The sequence below is a fragment of the Vipera ursinii genome (assembly GCF_947247035.1).
Source record: "Vipera ursinii genome assembly, chromosome: 1".
Classification (NCBI taxonomy): domain Eukaryota; kingdom Metazoa; phylum Chordata; class Lepidosauria; order Squamata; family Viperidae; genus Vipera; species Vipera ursinii.
The window spans coordinates 283,587,480-283,610,514 of record NC_139512.1 but is presented as its reverse complement, the minus strand read 5'-3'; the positions used below and the strand labels follow the sequence as shown (position 1 = coordinate 283,610,514).

Here is a 23,035-nt window from a genome sequence, read left to right as displayed (position 1 = left end):
TGTTTCCCTGGCTCCATTACCACCAGCAGCTCCCTCAGTGAGTCCCCCACCAGTACGGCTAGTTCCTCTGCTGATGCCCTAACACAGGCAAGAGGGTAGTGGGGGCTCGGTCTGAAGAAACAGCTCACCCTCTTCCACTTCCATGGGCTCCAGCTTGGTCGCCTTCACTGCAATATGGAGGCCCTGTACAACCGCCATCACCCCACAGGCCTCGCTACCACTGAAGGAGCTACTCTGGCGAAATCTGTGCTGGGGCGACAGCGTGTGTGCCCAGAGAGAGGGCTCTACATGCCGCCTCTGGCACATGTGCCATAGGTTCACCACCACTGGTATAGGTTGATTAGAAGACCTCCAAGGTCCTATTCTATTCTATTCTATTCTATTCTATTCTGTTCTGTTCTGTTCTGTTCTGTTCTGTTCTGTTCTGTTCTATTCTATTCTATTCTATTCTATTCTATTCTATTCTATTCTATTCTATCCTCAAATTATCAGATTTTTCTACTGGGCATATCAACTGTTCTTTGGTAAAGGGGATGCAGCATGACTGTGATACAAAAATACAGGTGGTCCTTGACTTACAACAGTTTATTTAGTGACCACTCGAAGTTAAAACAGCACTGATAAAAGTGACTTATGACTGTTTTTCACCCTTATGACCGTTGCAGCATCCCTGTGCTCACATGATCAAAATTCAGATGGTTGGTAACTCACTCATTTTTATGACAGTTACAGTGTTCTGGGGGGGGGGGGCGGGTTTATGTGACCACTTTTTGAGACTTTCTGGCAAGCAAAGTCAATGGGGAAGCCAGATTTATTTAACAACCGTGTCACTAATGTGACAACTGCAGCAATTCACAACTGTGGCAAAAAAAAGGTGGTAAAATGGGGCAAAATTCACTTAACAAATGTCTCACTTATCAACAGAAATTGTGATTGTAAGACGAGGACTACCTGTAGGTAAGATCTGTAAAATGAGGCCATCTGCCCACCTAATGCAGCCTTGGCAGAACTCATCCTGGTTTGGTGCTGCCGCTATCAAAGTGCTGCGATTAATGCAGGCTCAAGGCTGCATTTCATACTAAAGCAAACAGTTTAATTCAGTTCATAAGGTGCTACATCTGTCCTTAATGGAAGCTAAATAACCTTAGATCTCTTAGGGAATATGGTAAAAGGATTCTGTCTCGTATCCCAGACAAGACAGCTTCTAAAATAAGAGGTTGAAGAGCAAGTTTTGGAATGCAGTGCTTTCAAATGGTTGCTTTCTTAATTAATAAATTAATGTTCATGTCACTAATGCATTTATATAAAGTTTTAAAGTACACCTGACAAGTAGGTATTTAGCGTACACTAGTAGATGTTCCAGGAATGCAGACCTACGCAGAGAACAGTTTGGTATACCAAAACAGCAACTCATAGATGAGTATAGGAAGGGAAGTCAGGGTAAAGGAAAGAAAGCAATTTTAGCAATCAGTACAGGATTTGCTTATTTATGTATTTATTTAAATGATTTATAAACCCACTCATCTCAATGCAGTGACTCTGGGTTGTATGTAAAGTTTAAAACCATCACGTGTAACCAGTGCTTTTTTTGCCATAGAACGCACCGGAACAGAGTTCTGGCACCTTTTTTCGATGAATTTTCCAAGTTTTAAAAGTAACTTGAAAATTTGATGTTTGGTCCACGTGGACTTGAATCGCCCTGTCGAGCATAGCAGGTCGGCAGGCAAAATCATTAAAACGGTTCATGCGGGCTGCTTGTGTGTTGAGTCCGATGCATGCGTACTTTGTCTGCGCTGGTTGTGATGGCGCTGCTTGGCTTGGGATTGGTTGCGTGAGCACGCGCTGAGTGGTTATGGCTAATGTTATGTTTCATTACACAACTGACGTGTGGGTGTGTGTACAATTACTGACTACGTACGAAAGGTAAATAATTTCTTTATTTTAAAAAATTGTTGGTGAATTGAACATCTTTTTTACACTTTTAGTGTAAAAAGTGTGACCCCAAATTTTAAAATGAAAAAAAAAATACTAATTACTTCTCAACCACCGGTCCTGCTAAGAACTGAATATATAATTTTTTTAAAATAAAAGATTAACAAGATGTGAGTTCCGGCACCATTTTTCTTACAAAAAAGCGCTGCATACAACTAATTTTAGCATGATTTGCCCCCCCCCCCCGCCCCCAAACAAAAAGCCACATCATGAGCAGAGCTCACCTGGCCAAAGTAAAAGGGTGTCCAAAATTAGAGAGCAGGATCAACCAGTTTCTTGTTGCATGTAGCCAGTGGAGACAGCCCAATCTTCTTCCACTAATTATAACCTCCAATTATCATCCTTACTAGTCAGGATTCCGTTGCAGGTTGCAGGGCTCCTCTGATCACACTTACTGTAAAGATTTTGGACACTTTGTGGGCTCAGTAGGGCCAGGGCACGTAAACCGTGTGTAAAACTACTCAAACTAGAGAGTTACCTACAGAGTAGGAAGTCATATTCTATCTCAATGTATTCTCTCATCTATCTATCTATCTATCTATCTATCTATCTATCTATCTATCTATCTATCTATCTATCTATCTATCTATCTATCTATCATCTATCTATCCAGGGCTTTTTTTGTCATAGAATGCCCAGAACGGAGTTCCAGCACCTTTTTTTGGATGGAACCTTGTAGGGTAGGCAAGGTGGGTTGTATGACGTGTGTGAGTTCTGGCACCTTTTTTTTTTTTTTTACAAAAAAGCACTTTATCTATCTATCTATCCATCTTTCATCTATCCATCCCTTTTCAACAAGCATTTCAACTATATTTAAAACTGTTTTCTGGATGACTGACCCACAGAGAATAATGCCTGTTCTGGGAAGCAGAAAGATCTGGAGGGTATCTTTTATGGAGAGGCTAGTGTGTGCTTTCAGGGAGATCTGAAAACTTGTGGAGGGTGTGTGTGTGGACCATAGGATTTCCATGGATAATTAAATGTACAGGAAGGATAAAATAAAATGCCCAGTTTTCAGCACCAAAAACCTGGTTGATGCTACCTGTTGAACTTGTGCTGGTCTCTCAGCAGCCAAGCTAAGATTGTCAGCATAGAGGAGATGCCAACTCTCCATAAAAAATGATGCCTTTTGTCCTATTGATGATGGGGTAAGAAAGGCGGACAAGAGACAGTTTGTGAAGTTGAGTGAATTTGCTTCTATCCACTGTGCATTTGGATCTGAACAGTCTTCTCAAACTGAGTCCAAATGCCTTTTCAAAGTCATATCAAGTCAAATGAAGCTGCCTTTTTTATATATATAAAAGGGGGAAAATGAACCCGTGGATTCAGTCCTACCTGAAAGTCTTGAAATAACAGTACCCATTTTTTACCAGCTGACAGTATGTTAGGCTGCTTGTGTTATACTGTCTAGTAAAAGAAAAAGATAACATGTTCAGTTTGAAAACAATAATTTCCTGATCAATTAAACTTATTTTAATACAATAAAGCAGCAATTCCACTTGCACCATATAATCCTTTCCTTAAATAATTACCTCCAGGTTTTCCCAATTTCATACTTTTCATATACTGTATATTGTACAATTCCCACAATCTCTACTAGGTTAACTTAGAACTGTGGGGAATGAAATCCAATTATGGGACATGAAGAGACAACTTGTGGGAAAAGGCTGCTTTTTAACAGGCCAAGCATGCTGCTGATTTTTTTTAAAACCCTGTTGAAATTATCTATTCAGAAGCCGCCGTTGACATGACAAGCAACGACAGAGGACAGAAAAAGCAAGATCGAAAATGCCAGATATGTTTCTGCAGACAGAAGCTAACAGAGGAACATGCTTCTATAGCAAAACCTCCTTCCAGAGAAATGTTCAGGAAGTCACTTATGATGACATTTGGAAAGGATGACTGGCGTCAAAAGCTGGTTATTGAGATTGCAAGGCTTGCAATAACTATGGGCAGTTTAAAAATTCAGTGTTGGGTAATAACCTGCCTGTTCCTTTCCTTTCTCCCCTCTTCCACATCACAAACATTTCACGTGTTTCAGAGGAAATATCTCAGAGTGGATGATCTGGTTACCAACATCTCTGTCTTTCCACTGTGTCATGAGTAGTGAGAACAAAAGACACGTTCTCACCAGTGCTACCATCTTATTCAACTCTCAGGTTTTGCACTTTCTGTGATAGATGGATGCATTGATTCACCCACAGAATATTGTAACACTGGAAACATGGCCAGCCCAGTGGAATGGTTTAGGCCCCTGCGTTCAACTGCTGCTCAAATTACAACATCAAAACCACAAAGCTCAGGATAAAGAAGGAATTCTTTGGCAATGGTAATTTTGTATTTTTATAGCGTCTAACATAAGACACTTGTGGGGAAGCGACAGACTACTGTTCTGTACCAGCCTGCTACCGGCCCCGCAGAAAAAGCAGGGACAACCCCTTTACAAACGGCAAGAGGCTGGAATAAAGCCTGCCAAATTTATTAACATAAAACAGACACCAACCATGAAACAGGAGCTATGAAACAGGAACTATTCAAGCGGTTGCCTTCAGCAAACCAGCCCTCCCACACATTCCCCTTTTATACAGTTCAGGGCGTGGCTTCTCTCTGCCTCCTTCCGAGGTGCCCCATTGCCTTCCTCTGTTTACTCCTGATTGACTGCCTCCTGCGTCGGGCGTCCTTGAACAGGGCCAGCTGTGGGTCATCTTCATCCACGCTGTCAGGCTCACACAGCTGGGTCTCCGTCGTGACCAGGTGGGAGGGGCCTGGTTGAGGGCTCTGCGGAACCTCAAGGCCATCATCAGCAAGCTCTTCAACACCCTCCCTCCTCCTCCTCTGAGTCGTCCGACCCAACTGCCGAACCCACAGGCTGACCCTGAATCACAACAACTACTATGTAGTTTCCTTTAATAGGGGCATGTAAACAAATCCACTGTGCTGAAAGAACCAAGTGAGGAATAGAATAACTCTGCTTTAACAAAACTGTGCCATCTATTCATCATGTATCTGCCCATGCATCCAAAGCAGAAGGTGAATTTACATGCCTATAATTTGCTAGTTGCTTTCTGTTAATCAGCGAGAGAGGTAAAAGGTCCACTCCCCCAAAACTGTATCCCCTTCCTGCATTTTACTAAGCTAGAAAGTGACACTTGACTTCAGGTCCTCAAATTCTTTGAATTCTGAGTTCTGGAACCGGTTTTATGTCAACACAGTACACTGCAGAATACTTGCATGCACAAAAAAGTCTGACTGAAGCCAAAGAAGTAAAATGTAGGTATATTTATTGGACAAGAACAATAATTGAGGGGCAACTCTTAGTTTCTAACTTATCTAATGGTGTTTATCTTTTTTTAAAAAAAACTAGCAGAGTGGTTTACATAATACATGAAAAGTAGGAGACGACATTAATAATAAATATACCAGCACGTTAATGTAAAGTAAGAATAAAAACAAAACAACATGAGCTTTTTGGAAAAAATATTTGCATTGTTTAAGAATAGGAGACAGAAGAAATCTTGACATTCAAGAGTTCAAATCCTTATAAAAGCAGCTGAAATAAAAGTATTCAAAGCAATCACCCCAAATTAGACAGCAAAGAAAGCCAATATTTCTGGAATGAAGTCTGACAATCTAGGTTCACTTTTTCTCACTTTAATTATACTAGATGTTTTGACAACCCTTCCCATGAGCCTTAGCCAGCCTGGTGCACTACCTATATTGGCTGAAATGTTAATCAAACACATTTGAAGGGAATCTGTTTGTGGAATGTGAACTGGAGCCAACATCCCTACTTCTCATTTATTCCTATGTGACAATAGGTAGAGATATAACAAAGCAGAGCAGTTCATATTGGAACAGAGGCCCAGAAAGATATAAGCCACGAAACTTGTCAAATTTTGACTTAGACATCTGCTATGATAACAATAATAACAACTATAATAACAATAATAGAGTTCAAAGGGACCTTTGAAGTCTTCTAGTCCACCCCCTGCTCAGGAAACCCTATGCTATTTCAGACAAATGGTTGTCCAATCTCTTCTTAAAAGCTTCCAGTATTGGAGCATTCACTGCTTCTGGAGGCAGGTTGTTCCACTGATTAATTGTTCTAATTTCAAATTTCTCCTTCGTTCAAGGTTGCTTCTCTCTTTGATTAATTCCCATCTGTTCGTTCTTGTCCTGCCTTCAGGTGCTTTGGAGAATAGCTTGACTCTCTCTTCTTTGTGGCAACCCCTGAAACATTGGAACACTGCTATCATGTCACCCCTTGTCCTTCTCTTCATTAGACTAGACCAGGGGTAGGCAACCTTGGCTCTTTTACCGCTTGTGGATTTCAGCTCACAGAATTCCTGAGTCAGCAAGGCTGGTTCAGGAATTCTGGGTATTCAAGTCCACAAGTCATAAAAGAGCCAAGGTTGCCTACCCCCAGACTAGACATACCCAATTCCCACAACCATTCCTTATATGTTTTAGCCTCCAGTCCCTTAATCACCTTTGTTGCTCTTCTCTGTACTCTTTCTAGAGTCTCAACATCTTTTTTTCATTGTGGTGACCAAAACTGGATGCAGTACTCCAAGTGTGGCATTACCAAGGCATTATAAAGTGGCATTAACACTTCACATGATGAAGAGGCAATGACTGAGGATAACATTGACAATGATTGCAAGTTGCTAAGTCACATGTAATTCAAGACATGTTAAGGGCTACAAGAAGCTTATACATGTTTGAAAAATAACTTTTCTCTCTTTGGAAGAATACCTAACTAAATTGTGGGGGGGGGTATGCCTTGATATCTAGGATAACCTTGTATTTAAAAACTATATTAGGCATAGAGTTTGATATCAATTGGAAATCATCTTGGATTGTAAAAAGCCATTAAAAATAGGCAAGCATGAAGAGAAAGTCATGTAAATACAAAGAGAATTTCTCCTAGGAGTTCACAAGTTACCCTGGTCTGGGGCCTGCTGAAAGAAGCATGTTTTTAAACTCACTAGAGGGGTGGGGACATATGGACTTCACGGATGAGGATGTGCTCTGGGGACCTATAAATTGGTCTCTGGTTTGTTGTAGTACAGCCAGAAACAATAAAGTAATTTATTTGTTTGACTCTTGTCCTAATTCTGAAAGTCTTAAAAAACGTGGCCATCCTCTCAGGCTTGGGAGTAGGCTTCTGGTGCAGCATGGGTTGTTTCCAGTGGTGGTGTTGTGATTCAGGGTCAGCCTGTGGGTTCGGCAGTTGGGTCGGACGACTCAGAGGAGGAGGAGGGGGGTGTTGAAGACCTTGCTGAGGGGGTTGAAGATCTTGCTGATGAGAGCCCTCAGCCAGGCCCCTCCCACTTGGTCAACACGGAGACCCAGCTGTGTGAGCCTGACAGCGTGGATGAAGATGACCCACAGCTGGCCCTGTTCAAGGACTCCCGATGCAGGAGGCAGTCAATTAGGAGTAAACAGAGGAAGGCAATGGGGCTTCTCGGAAGGAGGCAGAGAGAAGCCACGCCCTGAACTCTATATAACGGGAATGTGTGGGGAGGGCTGGTTTGCTGAAGGCAACCACTTGGATAGTTCGTGTTTCTTAAAGCTCCTGTTTCTTGGTTCGTGTCTTGTTTGTTTTTGTAGCTATAAATTTGGCAGGCGTCATTCCAACCTCTTGCCATTTGTAAAGGGGTTGTCCCTGCCTTTTCTGCAGGGCCGGTAGCAGGCTGGTACAGAACAGGTGGGATTCAGCCAGTTTGCACCATTTTGGCAGAACCGCTAGCTAATTTTTTGTTGTCCAAGCCCAGAATGGACTTCCGGAAGCGGCATCCACACAGAGAACCTGTTGTTCACGTATTTGATTCCCATCATTGGTTGTTTCCTATTGTCAATCCCAGACTGAGAATCAACACCGCAAGGCTAAGATTATTTTTACTGAGGGTGGCTATAATAAAAGAATCTTTCAAGTCTTATTGTTCTGTGCTTCCTTTCTTTTATACCTATGTGGATCAGGAAGGTTTCTCTCAGTCGCTTACACATACACTTTCTGTTTGTTTTGGACTTAAGCCATGTTTTTCTCCTCAACATTTTGGAAACAGATCTGGCCAGCATGTTATTCTGGACACACAGGATTATTTTTTTTTAAAAAAATGTTTTTCTATATGTTTTCAACTTGTTTACTACTTCTATCAAATACCTAGAGTTACTCCTGGTAACTTGGCCCCTAAATCTTGGTAAGTAAGTAAATGTTGAATTCCCATGTTCAACAGGTAATGAGATAAGAATATCTTTCTCTACCTGTTCTTTTGTCAACTCTACTCCTTGAGAAGGCAAGGTTTTTTTAAAAAAAAAACTAGATAAGAATTAGCAAAGGAATTTTACTTTTGTGAACTACTCTGAGTCATATGAAGTGGCTGGCTTACACCCGATGTAAAATAAATAGAAATAAAAGAACACTACACCCATTCTTAGATACTGTAAGTTGATAGCTGGATCTGGAAGTAATCGGAAACTCAACATATATATTTCGTAAACTTTTGGATTTCAACCTATCAACTTTTCTCTGTTCTAAGATTAGCATTAACCTTACCTTGCCATGATAGAACCAAGTAAAATTTGTCATGACAATGTATTTAAATTTAACAAAGGGAAATATTATCATACTTAAGAGTGTATATTATTTAGAAGTATTGCTTGTTTTTATATGGAAGAAAGAGCAAAAGAAACAGTTTCTCTCTATTCAGTTATCTGTAATGAATACTCAGAATGAAATGTGACAATTTAAACCACACTTAAATACTTTTTAATGCTTTTCTTAATATTCTTGTGTTGAGATAGTGTATCCCATGCATACATTGAGAGATCTCTGCCCCATTCTGGGAAAGTTATGCTTTTCAGGGCCTGGAGGTTGTTAAAAATTTGGAGGGGGTGAAACTGGCTGTGACTAAATCAGAGCAAGATGGAGTGGTTGCTGGTTTTTGTATTTTTTGCAATTTCTGACTCTGGATGGGGTAACACTCCCCCCAGATCACACCAAATTCTGGTGTGAATTTGGCATTCCTCTTGGACTCCTGACTCCTGCTGGAAGACCAGGTAGCAGCCATGGCCAGAGAAGCCCTTGCACAAATCCATCTTATATGCAAATTGTACCCAACTGCTGGACCCTGTAGTCACTCATGCCTTAGTTATCTCATATTGGATAACTGCAATGCACTCTACATGGGGCTGCCCTTGAATACTATCTGAAAGCTGCAATTGGTTTGGAATGATGTAGCAGGTGCAGTTTTGTGTGGCCCATGAGTCACCCAAGTAACATTACTGCTATTTGTGCTATACCATCTCAGACAGGTGATTGTCTAGTCTCTTCTTAAAAATCTCCAATGATGGAGTGCTCATGATTTCTGGAGGCAAACTGTTCCACTGGTTGACTGTCCTCACTGTCAGGAAGTTTCTCCTTAATTCCAGATTGCTTTTCTCTTTGGTCAGTTTCCAACCATTGTTTCTTGTCCTGCCCTCTGGTGCTTTGGTGAATAACGTGACCCCCTCTTCTTTGTGGCAGCCCCTCAAATACTAGAATACCGCTATCATGTCTTCCCTATTTCTTCTTTCCTTTAGACTAGCCAAATCCCAGTCCTGCAGCCATTCTTTGTATGTTTTAGTCTCCAGGCCTTTGATCATCTTAGTTGCTGTTCTCTGAATTTTTTCCAGACTCTCAACATCTTTTTTGTGATATGGTGACCAAAACTGGCTGCAGTATTCCAGGTGGGGTCTTACTAGGGTTTTATAAAGCGGTACTAATACTTCATGTGATCTTGATTCTATGCCTCTGTTTATACAACCCAGGATTGTATTAGCTTTTTTGGCTGCTGATGCACACTGCTGGCTCATAGTCAAGTGATCATCCACTAGGACTCCAAGGTCCCTCTCACAGTTACTGTGTTTAAGCCAGGTCTTGCCCAATCTGTACTTGTACCTTTGATTTTTCCTGCCTAAATGTAAAACTTTGCTTTTCTCCACATTGAAACTAATTTTGTTGGATAGGGCCCATTGTTCAAATTTGTCAAGATCTTTTTGGATCCTGAGTTTGTCATCTGGGGTGTTGGCTATTCCTGCCAGTTTGATGTCATCTGATGAGTTCCCCTTCTATTCCCCCATCCAAGTCATTAATGAAGATATTAAAGAGTACTGGGCCTAAGACGGAACCTTGTGGTACCCCACTGCTTACTTCTCTCCATGTGGATGTAGTGCCGTTGAGGACTACTCATTGAGTACGGTTTGTCAGCCAGCTACAGATCCATCTGGTGGTGATGTTGTCTATTCCACCTTTTTTCTAGCTTACCAAGGAATAGGTTGTGGTCTACTTTATCATCTTCATCAGAGAAGGTGGTTGTTTTTTTCAATTTTCTGGGCAAAGGAGGAACACGTAGCTCTAGCTCAGCAATTTCATAATACTATAAGGTCAGATTTGAATAAACTGTACATTACAGCTTTGACAGAAAGTTCACATTTGTTAATTGTCAAACTGCCTCCAGAGAGATGTAAAATTATGAGAAGGTCACAGCAGACTATCTTCTAATCAGGTCACTGGTTTTGTTTTCCTGTCTTCTTCAAGGAAATCATTAAAGACCCACAGTTTATTCTTGGAGGAGCCACAAGAACTGACATTTGCCAAGGAGACCTTGGTGAGTATTTTTCCACTGGAATGATTTCTGCCCTGTTTGATACAAGGTGTTAGGTAGTCCTGTCAAGACATTGTGTAAAATGTGTGCAGGCTTCCCAGTGGATGGATCCAGGTACCTCCCTAATCTCCCTGTGCTCAACTGGAGCACTGAAGGCTAGATGAACACAGGTTGACTTGTGTTCCCAAAAACCTAATGACGTTTGTATTGAAAGTCTCCTTCAGATATCTAGCTGAAGCAATGGAGGCATGGGAAGAAAAAGGAGGGCCAATATGCATCTCTCTTCTTGTCAAATCAGACCTTCAACTGACTGGCTAAAGGAGGCAACTGATTGTGAGAAAAACATTGTTAGTCCACTATGGGCCAAAACCATATGCAACACCACATGCACACCAATCTAATAGAATCCCAGAAATTTAAAACTGAAAAAGATCTTGGAGGTCCTCTAATCTCATTATCTGCTAAATACAGGATTCCATTTAAAAGGCCCAAGGCAATGTTTGCACTTCAACAGCCTCATCCAGCAATAAGCCTTATGCAGACACTAAACAGATTTCATAATTTGCTCTTTTCACCTTGTGAGATACATGTTGTGTTTACATGTGCAGCAATTGCTTTAGAACATAGTTCCTCTCCTGTGCAACAAGGACGACTGGAAGAATCAGAAGTATAAAAAATGGAGACACCCCCCCACCCCAAAGAACAAAAAAAAACAACGGAAATTAGCAGTTCGGTCCAATGTACTAGGAACAAGGTTTATTGAATTCATTCCTGGGTAGTAAAGATGAAAATAGAAATCAAAATAAGATGCAAATTGACTTTTTGCTATATTATGCAACATTTATTGATTTATGTATCCCATCTTTTACTCAGGAGTTCAAAACAGCATGGGTAGCACATTCTCTGGCTATTTTCCCAACAATTTACAGTATTTGAGGTGGATTGGTCTGAGAGAGAGAGAGAGAGAGAGGGAGAGGGAGGGATTGGCCCAAATTAATCCAGTGAATTTCCATGGCTGATGATAGACTGGAATATCAGTCTTTCTATCCTTGTCCAACATCTTACTAACTATACCATACAAGGTCTCCATATTGCAGATCCACCAAAAGAGCTAAGATGCCCTTTGAAATGTGCAGCTACCAGATTAGAACTAAGTTGTTGTTGTTCAGTCACTAAGTCATGTCTGACTCTTTGCAACCCCATGGACCATGACATGCCAGGTCCCCTGTCTTCCATTTTCTCCCAGTGTTTGCCCAAATTCAGGCCCACTGGGTCAATGACACTCTCTAACCATCTCCTCCTCTGCCATCGCCTTCTCCTTTTTCCTTCAATCTTTCCCAACATCAGGGTCTTCTCCAATGAGTCCTCATTTCTCGTTTGATGACCAAAATATTGGAACTTCAGCTTCAGTATCTGTCCCTCCAAACAGCAGTCAGGGTTGATTTCCTTTAGGAATTACAGCTAGGAGTTCCAAGCAGAACAAGCAGGAATTGTTCGGTGGGAAATATTTATCTTAGTTATGTTCGATCGAAAGTATAACCTGTATATTGTTCTGTGCAATTTTTCAGGTGATTGTTGGCTGTTAGCAGCTATAGCATCTCTTACCCTTAATGAAAAAGTACTAGCCAGAGTTGTGCCACTAAATCAAGATTTTGGGCCAGGTTATGCCGGAATATTTCACTTCCAGGTAACTCCTCCACACATCCTTGCATGAATGAATGAATAAATGAATGTTGAATATCCCGGGAACTGGGAAGTCCAGATGTTACTGAATTATAACTGTCGGCATCCATTATATTTAATTCTACTTGACGTGGCTGGAAACTGTGATTCAGGCACATCTGGGAAACATGAACTTCCTGCCATTTTATTATCTCTGACAGGTCTGAACTTTAATACTCTTTGAGATTTATATTGCAATAGCTTCACTATCTGACAATATTTGTTGCCTACCTACATCAGAAATCAAGCCTAGAGTGAAACGTACCTAATTATTTATTAGATTCATATCCTGCCTATCCTTCAAGAGCTCAGGGTAGTGTACATAATGTTCCCTCCTCCCATTTTTCCCTACAGCACCAACTCTGGGAGATCAGTCAGGCTGAGAGAAAATAAATGGCCCATGGAGATTTCGTGGCTGATGGGGACTAGAACCATTCTCCTGGAATGGTGACCCACGGTCACCACCTTCGCTTTTTAAAATTTTGCTTCATGCATTTACAAAAGCATAAATCTTGCAACGTGTTTTTAGATCATAAGCTTTTGTATCTATCAAGTGCATGGATTTTGTTTCGCTTTTAGCAGGGAATGACTCCGTTCCCATCATCCCCATGTTCAGACCAGCAGCTGAGAGATGCTTGTGTTGCTGTCCTTCTTCTGTGCTGTTCCATCGCATCCATAAAATTAAAAGCTTCTTGTAGCCTTCACTTCCAAGGCCTAAAGCCAGGCCTTTTTTTCCTCATAGAACGCTCCGAACGGAGTTCCGGCACCTTTTTTGGATGGAACCTTGTAGGGTAGGCAAGGCGGGTTGTATGACATGTGTGAGTTCCAGCACCTTTTTCTTTTACAAAAAAAGCACTGCCTAAAGCTATGTTGGAACTTCCTCGTCCTGCTTCATTTTTCCCCCTGGTTTATTACCACTATTAAATGATTGTCTTATCTGTCTTTACTGAAATAGTTTTGGCAGTACAATGAATGGCTGGATGTTGTTATCGATGACCGCTTGCCCACTTTCAGAGACCGCTTGGTTTTTCTGCACTCAGCTGACCTCAATGAATTCTGGAGTGCATTGATGGAAAAAGCCTACGCCAAGTACGCAGATTATTTGATTTTCATCTTCTCCTTTGTTTCCTCATTTGTCATGATTTATAATCTATGGATTTACAATTCGAGTTTTATAAATATTGTGTTTTGATTGTAGGCTGAGTTGATCAAGGTTTGTATGTTTATTTGTTTATCTATGCTGCCCAAATTTAACTTTTAATTTTTTAATTTTAAATTTAACTTGCTTTTTTTGTCCTGGGCTAAAGTGAAATTTCAAATAAGTTTGAAAGTGCTCATCTACTGAAATAAGTTAGAGCCAAAATATTTGAGAGATTTCAAGGGAAGCCAAACAAGTCATAGGAAAAGCTGCTCAAAATGACAGAGTTTTGCTTATCTTGGATTTTATTTACAACACTTTTCTTCTAGTGGTTTAAGTAGATGATATTTTGATTTTTTTAATGCCACTTAAGTCCTATAGATGTTTCTGCATGTCGTGAGCCACAACAGGAATTTACCATGGCACTTGAATATATCTGAAGTAAGATGGACATGACCTCATTGTCTTTATGCATGTATATTTCTTTGACAATCTCAGATTGAATGGAAGTTATGAAGCTCTAAAAGGAGGAAGTTCAATTGAAGCCATGGAAGACTTCACTGGAGGAGTTGGAGAAACATTTGAAGTTAAAAAGGCTCCAAAAAATTTCTATGAACTCTTACAGAGGGCACTTAAAAGAGGCTCAATGGTGGGCTGTTCTATCGATGTAAGTAGAAATATCAATCTGAGTTTGAGTTTTCTGACAGGATATTTCCTCAGGTTATTAGGTCCCAAAGCAACCTAACATGTGACATGGAATATGGCACAGAACAGGAATATAGTGTCCTCAAGTGGCTTTGGATCCAGTCAATTCCAGCTGTCATACTTAATACAAATTTTAGTTCAAAGCATGTGGAGAGCTTCAGATGGCTGCTTCTGGAGTATATTATCAGGGAATGTTCCTAATATGTAGGAATGTGTTTTGGAATACTGTTATGTCACTTTCACTTGAGCATGTGATGTCTTTGATTAATTGAGGGCCAGTTCATAAAAAACAGCAGCCTCCACATGATTCTTCCAAATTCTCAGCCAGCTATCATCCTTTCCTAAATGGGCATCCTCTGGAAAACATTAGAGTAGCAAGTTAGCCCTAATGTTAAACAAAGAACAAGTGGATAATGATGATGTAAGTTTCAGCTCCTTTTCCCTATCCCTCTGGAGAATCTTTCCTAGGATTTCTCTTATTAAATCATGGAACTGAGGCTTGTATTCAGTTAATCCCTTCTGCCAATAGTGTTCAGATTCTGAGCTGAACTGGATAAGCCATGACTTAATTTAGCCTGGAGGCCATATTGTTTGTGCTCCAGATATTTTAAGAAACCAGTGGCAGAAACTCTTGATTTCTCACAGGCTTTGCTTGGGAAGAAAGCTGAAAACTCACTTTCTCAAATTTCCACATAATTCTAAGAAGAAAATGTTTTTATGACAATGTAGACTCAGGACAAAGGGTTAGCCAGATCGCTGGCTGTTTTGTTCATTCCATTATTTTATTTTTTTCTAATATTAACTGAATCTAAATGTGAAAGTGTCAATAATTTAAACAACACACACTGTGCCCTACCATGTTAGTATGTAGGAAATCCTAGTTATTTTAGTGTGACTTATTGTATGAGCAATTGTAACAGCAGTATTCCACACGCCTTCTAGTAAAGTCACCTGTGGTCTTTGAGTTGCACACCAAGGGAACATGTTCCCTCAAAGTAGTAAGGAAGGTCAATCATTTTCATTCTTTTTGCCCTTACAGTGAATTAAAGATAACCATAGAATTTTCCTCAGACAACAATAAGCTATTTCCCAAATAGAAGAACTAAAGAGCCTCTTGTTGAGGGTGAAAAATAATCAATTTTTAAGGCAGACATGTCATCTTAGATTCACTAAAAAATATTAATGGAGGCAACTGAGGGTTTTTTCTGTCTAATCGTCCTTGGAGGATAGGTAATCTTACATTTAGATTCATTGTCTTTCTTTCAGATAAGTACAATAATGTGAGTGCTCAGGGTTGAAGAATTTAATCACTTCTCTCTTTCTATCACATGATTCATTATAACCACATTTGGTAATCTGGGGGAATTGCACCCATGGCTTTGTGAGACAATTTCTTGACTCTTTCACCGATTGACTCCTTCTTAATGAACTGTAATCATTTCTATTTCCCATTCTTGATCCAATCCACATCTAAATTGATTCACACCTGCAAGTTAGAGCTTGCTCATCCTACAAGGAACTCAGAATCATACCCTAAAACTCTGGAACTTGCACAGATTTTATGAAGAAAGAGAGGTTCAGAGGAAGCAATGGATTAAGAGTGGAACAGGAGTTTTCATTTCTCACAGCCAAGCATTAGAAATGGTTTGCAGTAAGGCCTTTCCATTAGGAGTCTCTTCTGCAACTTCCTCTGTAGCCTCGCAACCAGCTCTGAGGATTGGGAGTCTTGCGAAACAAATTTGGGAATGGGAATGCTACAGGAAAAATGGGATAAGTGGAAGTCTGTAAATACAATGCTGGGTATTAACTTGGGCATAACCTGGCACTATAATTATTTTTAAGTGTCCTTTTAACAACAGAGGTTATCTTATTTCTAAGAAGGGCCACACATTCCTGCATATACTTAGCATGATTTCAATATAGATTGGTTCTCCAACATCTTAGGACATGCCTCCCACTGGACTTTGATAAACATCAATTTGCCTACAGGGGAAATAGGTCGACAGACGATGCCATAGCTACTGCTTTACACTCTGTAGCAAGTCATCTCAAGAGACCTGAAAGTTATGTCAGGATGCTTTTTGTTGACTACAGCTCGGCTTTCAACACCATTTTGCCGAGCATTCTCATCGAGAAGCTGACTGACTTGAAATTCTCCTCCACCATCTGCAATTGGATTCAAGACTTTCTTAGGGATCGGTTACAAACAGTGAGGGTCAGGTCTGCTTTGTCCACCCCTCTGAAGCTTTGCATGTCACAGGGCTGTGTGCTTAGCCCCTACCTGTACTCTTTATACACTTATGATTGTGTATCATCTGACCCATCCACTGCGATAATCAAGTTCGCAGATGATACAACTGTGGTGGGTCTTATTACAGGTGGGGATGAGACAGCATATAGGGCGGAGGTACAAAAACTATCCATATGGTGTAGTAACAACAACTTGCACCTAAACATTGGCAAGACGAAAGAGATGGTATTAGATTTCCGGAGAAAAAAGGAGGAACCTGCCCCACTTTACATCGGGGAGGACTGTGTAGAGAGAATTTCCTCCTTTAAATTTCTGGGAGTCTACCTCTGTGAAGATCTGACCTGGAAAGTTAACACAACCCAGGTGGCTAGAAAGGCCCAACAGAGGCTTCACTTTCTTAGGGTCTTGCGGAAGAACAGGGTAGAACAACGGCTAATGACCCTCTTTTACCGGTCTACTATAGAGAGCGTCCTCTCGTATGGTATTGTGGTTTGGTATGCTGGTCTGACAGCCGCGGACAGGAAAGTATTACAGAGGGTAGTGAGCACAGCACAAGACATTGTGGGCTGTTCCCTGACACCACTGGATGACATCAGGGCTCGTTGCCTTGGAAGAGTGAGGAAGATTGTCAGGGATGACTCACACCCTGGACGGTATCTCTTTACTCTCCTACCATCCGGTAGGAGATATAGGAATATAGCCAGCCGTATCAACAGGCTGAAAAATAGCTTTTATCCGTGGGCTGTTAGGCTTTTAAATGGGACATAATCTTATGCAGAATTGACTTGGGAGGCCGGTGTGTGGTGTAGTTGGTTCACATGGTGTGGTGGGATGGAGGGTTTGTTGTCACTGTGTGTTGGGGGGAGAGAGCAGGGGGGGAGGCTCAGCTAATCTCAATGTACACATGTTGTACTTTGACAATAAAGGTTTATTATTATTATAGCAAAAAAGTTGATTTTTTAAAAAATCCATTATTTAGATCAGCAACGCGGCAGAGTCAGAAGCTCGAACTCCAACTGGTCTCATAAAAGGTCACGCATACTCAGTCACTGATATTGATGAGGTAACCACCTTCTTATTTTATTTCTCACCAGAAAGTGGACAGCTAGAAAATAATCTAATCCCAGTTAGATCCCAGCTACCATATCCGAACGGCAGAAACCCACACCACCACTAAATGGCAGCAAAGTAATGCAGAAAACCTTGTTGGTTGCTGGTGCTGCCTTTTGCAGCCCAGATGTGCCAACCTCAAATTCAGTGGAAAGAAAATCAAGGTTCGGAAACAGAACACACTTGCTAATTCCATTCTCAGCATCAGAAGTGTTAGAAGATATTTTGTTGTGCTGGTAAGATGTGGCAGCATACTTATTAGAAAACACATGGGGACACGCTTCTACTCCAGCCTAAGCCACAGTGCAGTTTGTAAAAACAAGTGGCCTATACAGTCATTTAATACAATGTTTTGAAGAATAGTTACAGGAACCCGGTACGTCCAGTCTAGCGAAAAGAAGGACATGATAGCAATGTTCCAATATTTGAGGGGCTCTTACAAAGGCAAGGTGGTTAAGCTATTTTCCAAGGCACCAAAAGGCAAGACAAGAAGCAACCTGGAAACTAACCAAAGAGAGAAGCAACCTAGAACTATGGAGAAATTTCCTAATGGTGAGAGCAATTGACCAATGGAATACCTTGCCTTCAGAAGTTGTGGGTGCTCCATCACTGAAAGCTTTCAAAAAGAGACTGGACAAACCTTTGTCTGAAATGATATAGGCCAGGGTCTCCTGCTTGAGCAGGGGGTTGAATTAGAAGACCTCAGAGGCTTCTTCCAACTCTTATTATTCTAACTGCCACATCTCATTGTATACATGTTGTACTTTTGATAATAAAGGTTTATTCATTTACTCACAACTTTAAAATGTGTGGACTTCAATATCCAGAATTTCCCATGCTAGCTGGGGAATTCTGGGACTTGAAGTCCACACTTCTTGAAGTTGCAGAAGTTGAGAAACACTGATTTGATGCATTAGTCATTCCTGAATCTTCTTAGTAGTCAGAAGCAGTCCCTTATACTATATTCTTGTATGTTCTCCCAACAGCAAGTCCTCAAGTCAACTCAACCTCCTGTCTTTCTGCCTTATCCTGTTAGCAATTCTGTTTTGTGATTTGTGTGTGTGAGTGTGAGATGTGTATATTTATACATCCATGTATATGCAGTATGGAGTGAGTTGCGTTGTTGTTTTTTCCACCCACACATTTCTTAATATATTTTAAAGTGAGAATCAACTAATATGAGAGAAGATGCATAAATGTCCTGTGGTTCTCTGCTGCTCATTTAACAATGAAAGGTCAAACAGTTCAATGATGAATTAAAAGCGACAATGCTAATCAGAAATTAATTTCATTGTTATGGTCCATCAAATTGTATAATAGAAATGTGCATAGCTGTTTACAGTCTATGCGAGTGGTCCTCAACCTTTGTGGCTTGGCAGCCTGGCTGGGGGAGGGGAAGGGGAACTGGGCCATGTGAGTGGCAGGCTGGCTCATGCATATGTGTGCAAGCAGCTCAACAGCAAGTTAAGCTGTGTGGGCATGTGTGCGCACCGGCCCACCACTTGTGCAACTTGAGCTGTGTGTGCACGCATATGCGTGCCGGCCCACTGCTCATGCGAGTTAAGCTGTGTGCGGATGCGCATGCATGCCAGCCCGCCTGTCACATGGCCCGGTTCCAAATAGATCAGGGACTAGTAGTGGGCCATGGCCCAGGGATTGGAGACCCTTGGTCTATGCCTTTCAGAGGCTGTAGTGACATTAAAAGTACATTTGACTCTCAGTACAGGCAAAAGAATTGAGACAATAAGATTATGGTACTGTTTTTAGTAGATTTTATTTAGATTAAGTGCAATCTTTTTGAAATGGAGAGTTGTTCTAACTTTTTTTCCCAACTTGGCTTGCTTCGGTTCTTAATAGGTCAACTATCAAGGGCAGACAGTGAGGCTCATTCGAGTTCGGAATCCATGGGGTCACGTGGAATGGAATGGTGCCTGGAGTGACAAGTTAGTATTTCCTGTTCTAGGAATTTATAATCATGTTAAAAAAAAAAAAATCCAGAATACCAAATTAACAACTAATCATCATACTTTAAAAAAATGTTCAGTATTGCCATTAGTATAAAAAAAATATCCTTAAGTTCAACGTTTATGAGAAAGTGTTTAAATATTAAATATCTGAAATTCAGGAAAATAATTTTTTAAAAAACTGACAAAAGAATGGGATTTATTTATATCAGAAAAATAAGGAAACAAAGTAGTCCTTGGTTTACGATCATTTGCTTAACAACTGTTTGAAGTTTGAATTTACAACGGCACTGAAAAGAGTGACTTACAACTAGTCCTTGCACTTCTAACCATCACAGCATCCCCACAATCATGTGATCAAAGTTTGGGTGCTTAGCAACCAGCATGGATTTAGGATGATTGCAGCATCTCAGGATCATGTGATTGCCACTTGTGATCTTCTGAGCCAGCATCTGACAAGCAAAGTCAATGTGGGAAGCTGGATTCGCTTAATAACTACATGATTCACTTAACAACTGCACTAATTCAGCTGGTGCAGAATGCAGCCACGCGAGTTGTGATGGGAGTCTCCCGATACTCCCATGTAACACCTCTTCTCCGCAAGCTGCATTGGCTTCCGGTTGCCCTCCGGGTGAGATTCAAGGTGCTGGTGATGACCTATAAAGCCCTAAATGGCATGGGCCCAGATTATCTAAGGGAACACCTGCTGCCAGCGTCAATTTCCCATCGTCCTGTGCGCTCCCACAGGGAGGGCCTCCTCAGGGTACCGCTGGTCAAGGAATGCCGACGAGCGATCCCCAGGGGGAGGGCATTCTCTGTGGGTGCGCCTGCCCTATGGAATCAACTGCCAACGGAACTCTGGACTGCCCCCAACCTTCGTTCATTTCGCCAGGACCTAAAAACCTGGCTCTTTGAGCTATCTGGTCTGGACTGAGGGGTTTAATGTTTTTAAATTGTGATTTAATTTTTGCGGCAAGACTTAATTTAATTTAATTTATATTTTATATTGGATTGTTTTTAAATTTTGCCTTGTAAACCGCCCTGAGTCCTTTGGGAATAGGGCGGTATATAAACCGAATAAATAAATAAATAAATAAATAAATAAATAAATAAATAAATAAATAAATAAATAATTTGCTTAAGAACTACGGGGAAACATCATAAAATTGGGCATGACTGTCAACATCCAGCTCAAGAATCCAAATAAAACTCCAAAATAATTCCATTTCCGAAACCCTGTTTATTCAATACAGTAAGGTGGTTATGTCGAAGCAAAACTAACTCTGAGGTTCCCACACCAATTCAGACTTAAACAGTAATTTTCCCAGCCAAACCCCCAACTTCTTATGTAATCCATATCAACAATTCACTTTGTTATGGGAACCGTCTGCTTCAAATCCACACCTGTTCTGGTGTCCTTCATGCTCCCACGGTCGGCAGCTGAATCGAAGAAGTTTCACTTCTCCATCTACCCACATGACAGTAACACCTCCCCTCTCTTTATCTAAAGGTAAGTTGAAATGCAGAGGCACGTAGCTGCCAAAGTTTCAACCTTGACAACAACTTACTTAACAACCACCTTGCTTAGCAAGAGAAATTCTAATTTCAATTGTGGTCCTAAGTCACAGATTACCAGTGCATTCCCACTGCCAGCATTTCTAGAGGGAGCTAGTTTGGAAGCCCCCATTCTGGATTGTACATGGATGTTTTTGTTCCTCGTAATCTTCTGTTCTTGTTTTCGCTATTATAGTCCTGCTGTTTTGTTATCTTGTCTATTGTTTTAATAATTTTTAATAAGAAAGAAGAGCATGGCCACTCAAAATCCTACTGTATTGAATTCTGTCAAATTATTAACTCAATCAATCAATGGTGGGAAGGGCTGCACTTATGAGCGCATTTTCAATTGCAAGTAGAGATAGCTCCATATGACCCCCATATCCACGTCCTCAAGCAAGCAGAAAGTCATGGCCTGGGCAATCGCATAGAACAAGCAGGGGACATAATGGAAAAATCAATGCTTGCCTTCCAGCAGACCATTAGAGTATAAAAAATATCATTCATATAGGCTCCACTCCAAACTACTGAAGGTCTTAGAGCAACAGAAGTCCTTTCAGGCAAAAAAAGAAAAAAAAAACAAAAAATTGTAACCCATATTTTATCCATATTTGTAGATCATATGTATATATTTCTGGCTGTTTGCAATTAAGGATGATGATGATGATGATGATGATGATGATGATGATTACTCCTTTCTCTTGAAGCTCCTCTGAGTGGGATTCTCTCAGTCCATCAGAGAAACAGCAGCTACATCATACAGCATTAGATGATGGAGAATTCTGGTAAATAAAGCTTCTAATTGTACTCCTAAGTATATTAAAGCAAGCACAAATGTCCTTGCAGTGACTAATTCTTGTTTTAATTGAAACAAGTCCTTAAAACAGTGTGATGTGTTTTTGTCATTATGAAACTATATTGCGGAGATATTCCATGAATATTGAGTCCAATATTAAGTAAATTAAGTAAGATATGGGATATAATTTAATCGGTGCTGAGGAAATCCTTTACAAATGTGGATTAGTAGATCTAATTTGGTTTTAATGAATGCAAATAAGGGGGAGAGAGAGAGAGAAAGGGAGAGAGAGGGACAGGGACAGGGAGAGAGAGAGAGAGAGAGAGAGAGAGAGAGAGAGAGAGAGAGAGAGAGAGAGAGAGAGAGAGAGAGAGAGAGAGAGAGAGAGAGAGAGAGAGAGAGAAACTTGCAAAATGTTGCTACCAAGGGTGGCTATCAAAGGTTAAAAACATCCAGTACAAGAAACATGACAAAATAATAATAACACAGCAAAAGCCATTATGCCAAAGATTGGATAGACAGCTTATACTTACAGCAGACTAATCTAAATTCTGATCTAGCAATTGGTGGAAAAATCAATCCTCCAGGAGGGATGGAGGTCAACCAAACTTCAGGGGGGAGTGCAAGATGTTCCATAGGGCAGGTGCTACCCACAGAGGAGTCACAAAATCTGAGTCCCATAAAATGGCTTTGGTCATTGGGAACAGAAGCATATCAGCCTTGCTGAATTGTATAGGAGGGGCAGATGCAATCAAAGAAATAACCACGAAAAGCTTTAGGTGTGACCATAAATTGCACCCAGAAGCTCACTGATAACCAATGATTAGAGTAGTGGTGTGGCATGGACATAAACACACAGCTAATTGCATTGCAACATTTTGGACCAATCGCAGCCTGACTGATCTTCATGGGAAGCTCCATGTAGAACACACTGCAGTGTACCAAATGGAAGGTTACCAAGGCATGGATGACCATGAGTAGGGCCATCCAATCCAGGAATGGACCTAATTGGTGTACAAAATGGATCTGTGCAAAGGCCGTCCTAAGCCATAGTTACCCCCTTGCTCTTCCAGCTAGGAAAACCCCCATACTGTATACCAGTTCCTTCTGGTGTAGTGCAGCTCCATCCAGAAACAATGATCAAAGATCACAGAG

At 40.9% G+C, this 23,035-nt stretch overlaps 1 protein-coding gene across 1 annotated transcript in view; it reads left to right on the top strand.

Annotated features, from left to right (window-relative positions):
- CAPN9 (calpain 9) overlaps nucleotides 1-23,035 on the top strand; it is a gene marked incomplete at its 5' end in the record, with an annotated part of 46,140 nt that overhangs the window by 4,747 nt on the left and 18,358 nt on the right. The window contains 7 exons of the mRNA XM_083361257.1: nucleotides 10,574-10,643; nucleotides 12,209-12,327; nucleotides 13,318-13,451; nucleotides 13,999-14,167; nucleotides 17,436-17,519; nucleotides 19,424-19,509; nucleotides 21,792-21,869. Coding sequence (XP_083217383.1) covers nucleotides 10,574-10,643; nucleotides 12,209-12,327; nucleotides 13,318-13,451; nucleotides 13,999-14,167; nucleotides 17,436-17,519; nucleotides 19,424-19,509; nucleotides 21,792-21,869 — 740 coding nt within the window. The remainder of the gene's footprint in view (nucleotides 1-10,573; nucleotides 10,644-12,208; nucleotides 12,328-13,317; nucleotides 13,452-13,998; nucleotides 14,168-17,435; nucleotides 17,520-19,423; nucleotides 19,510-21,791; nucleotides 21,870-23,035) is intronic.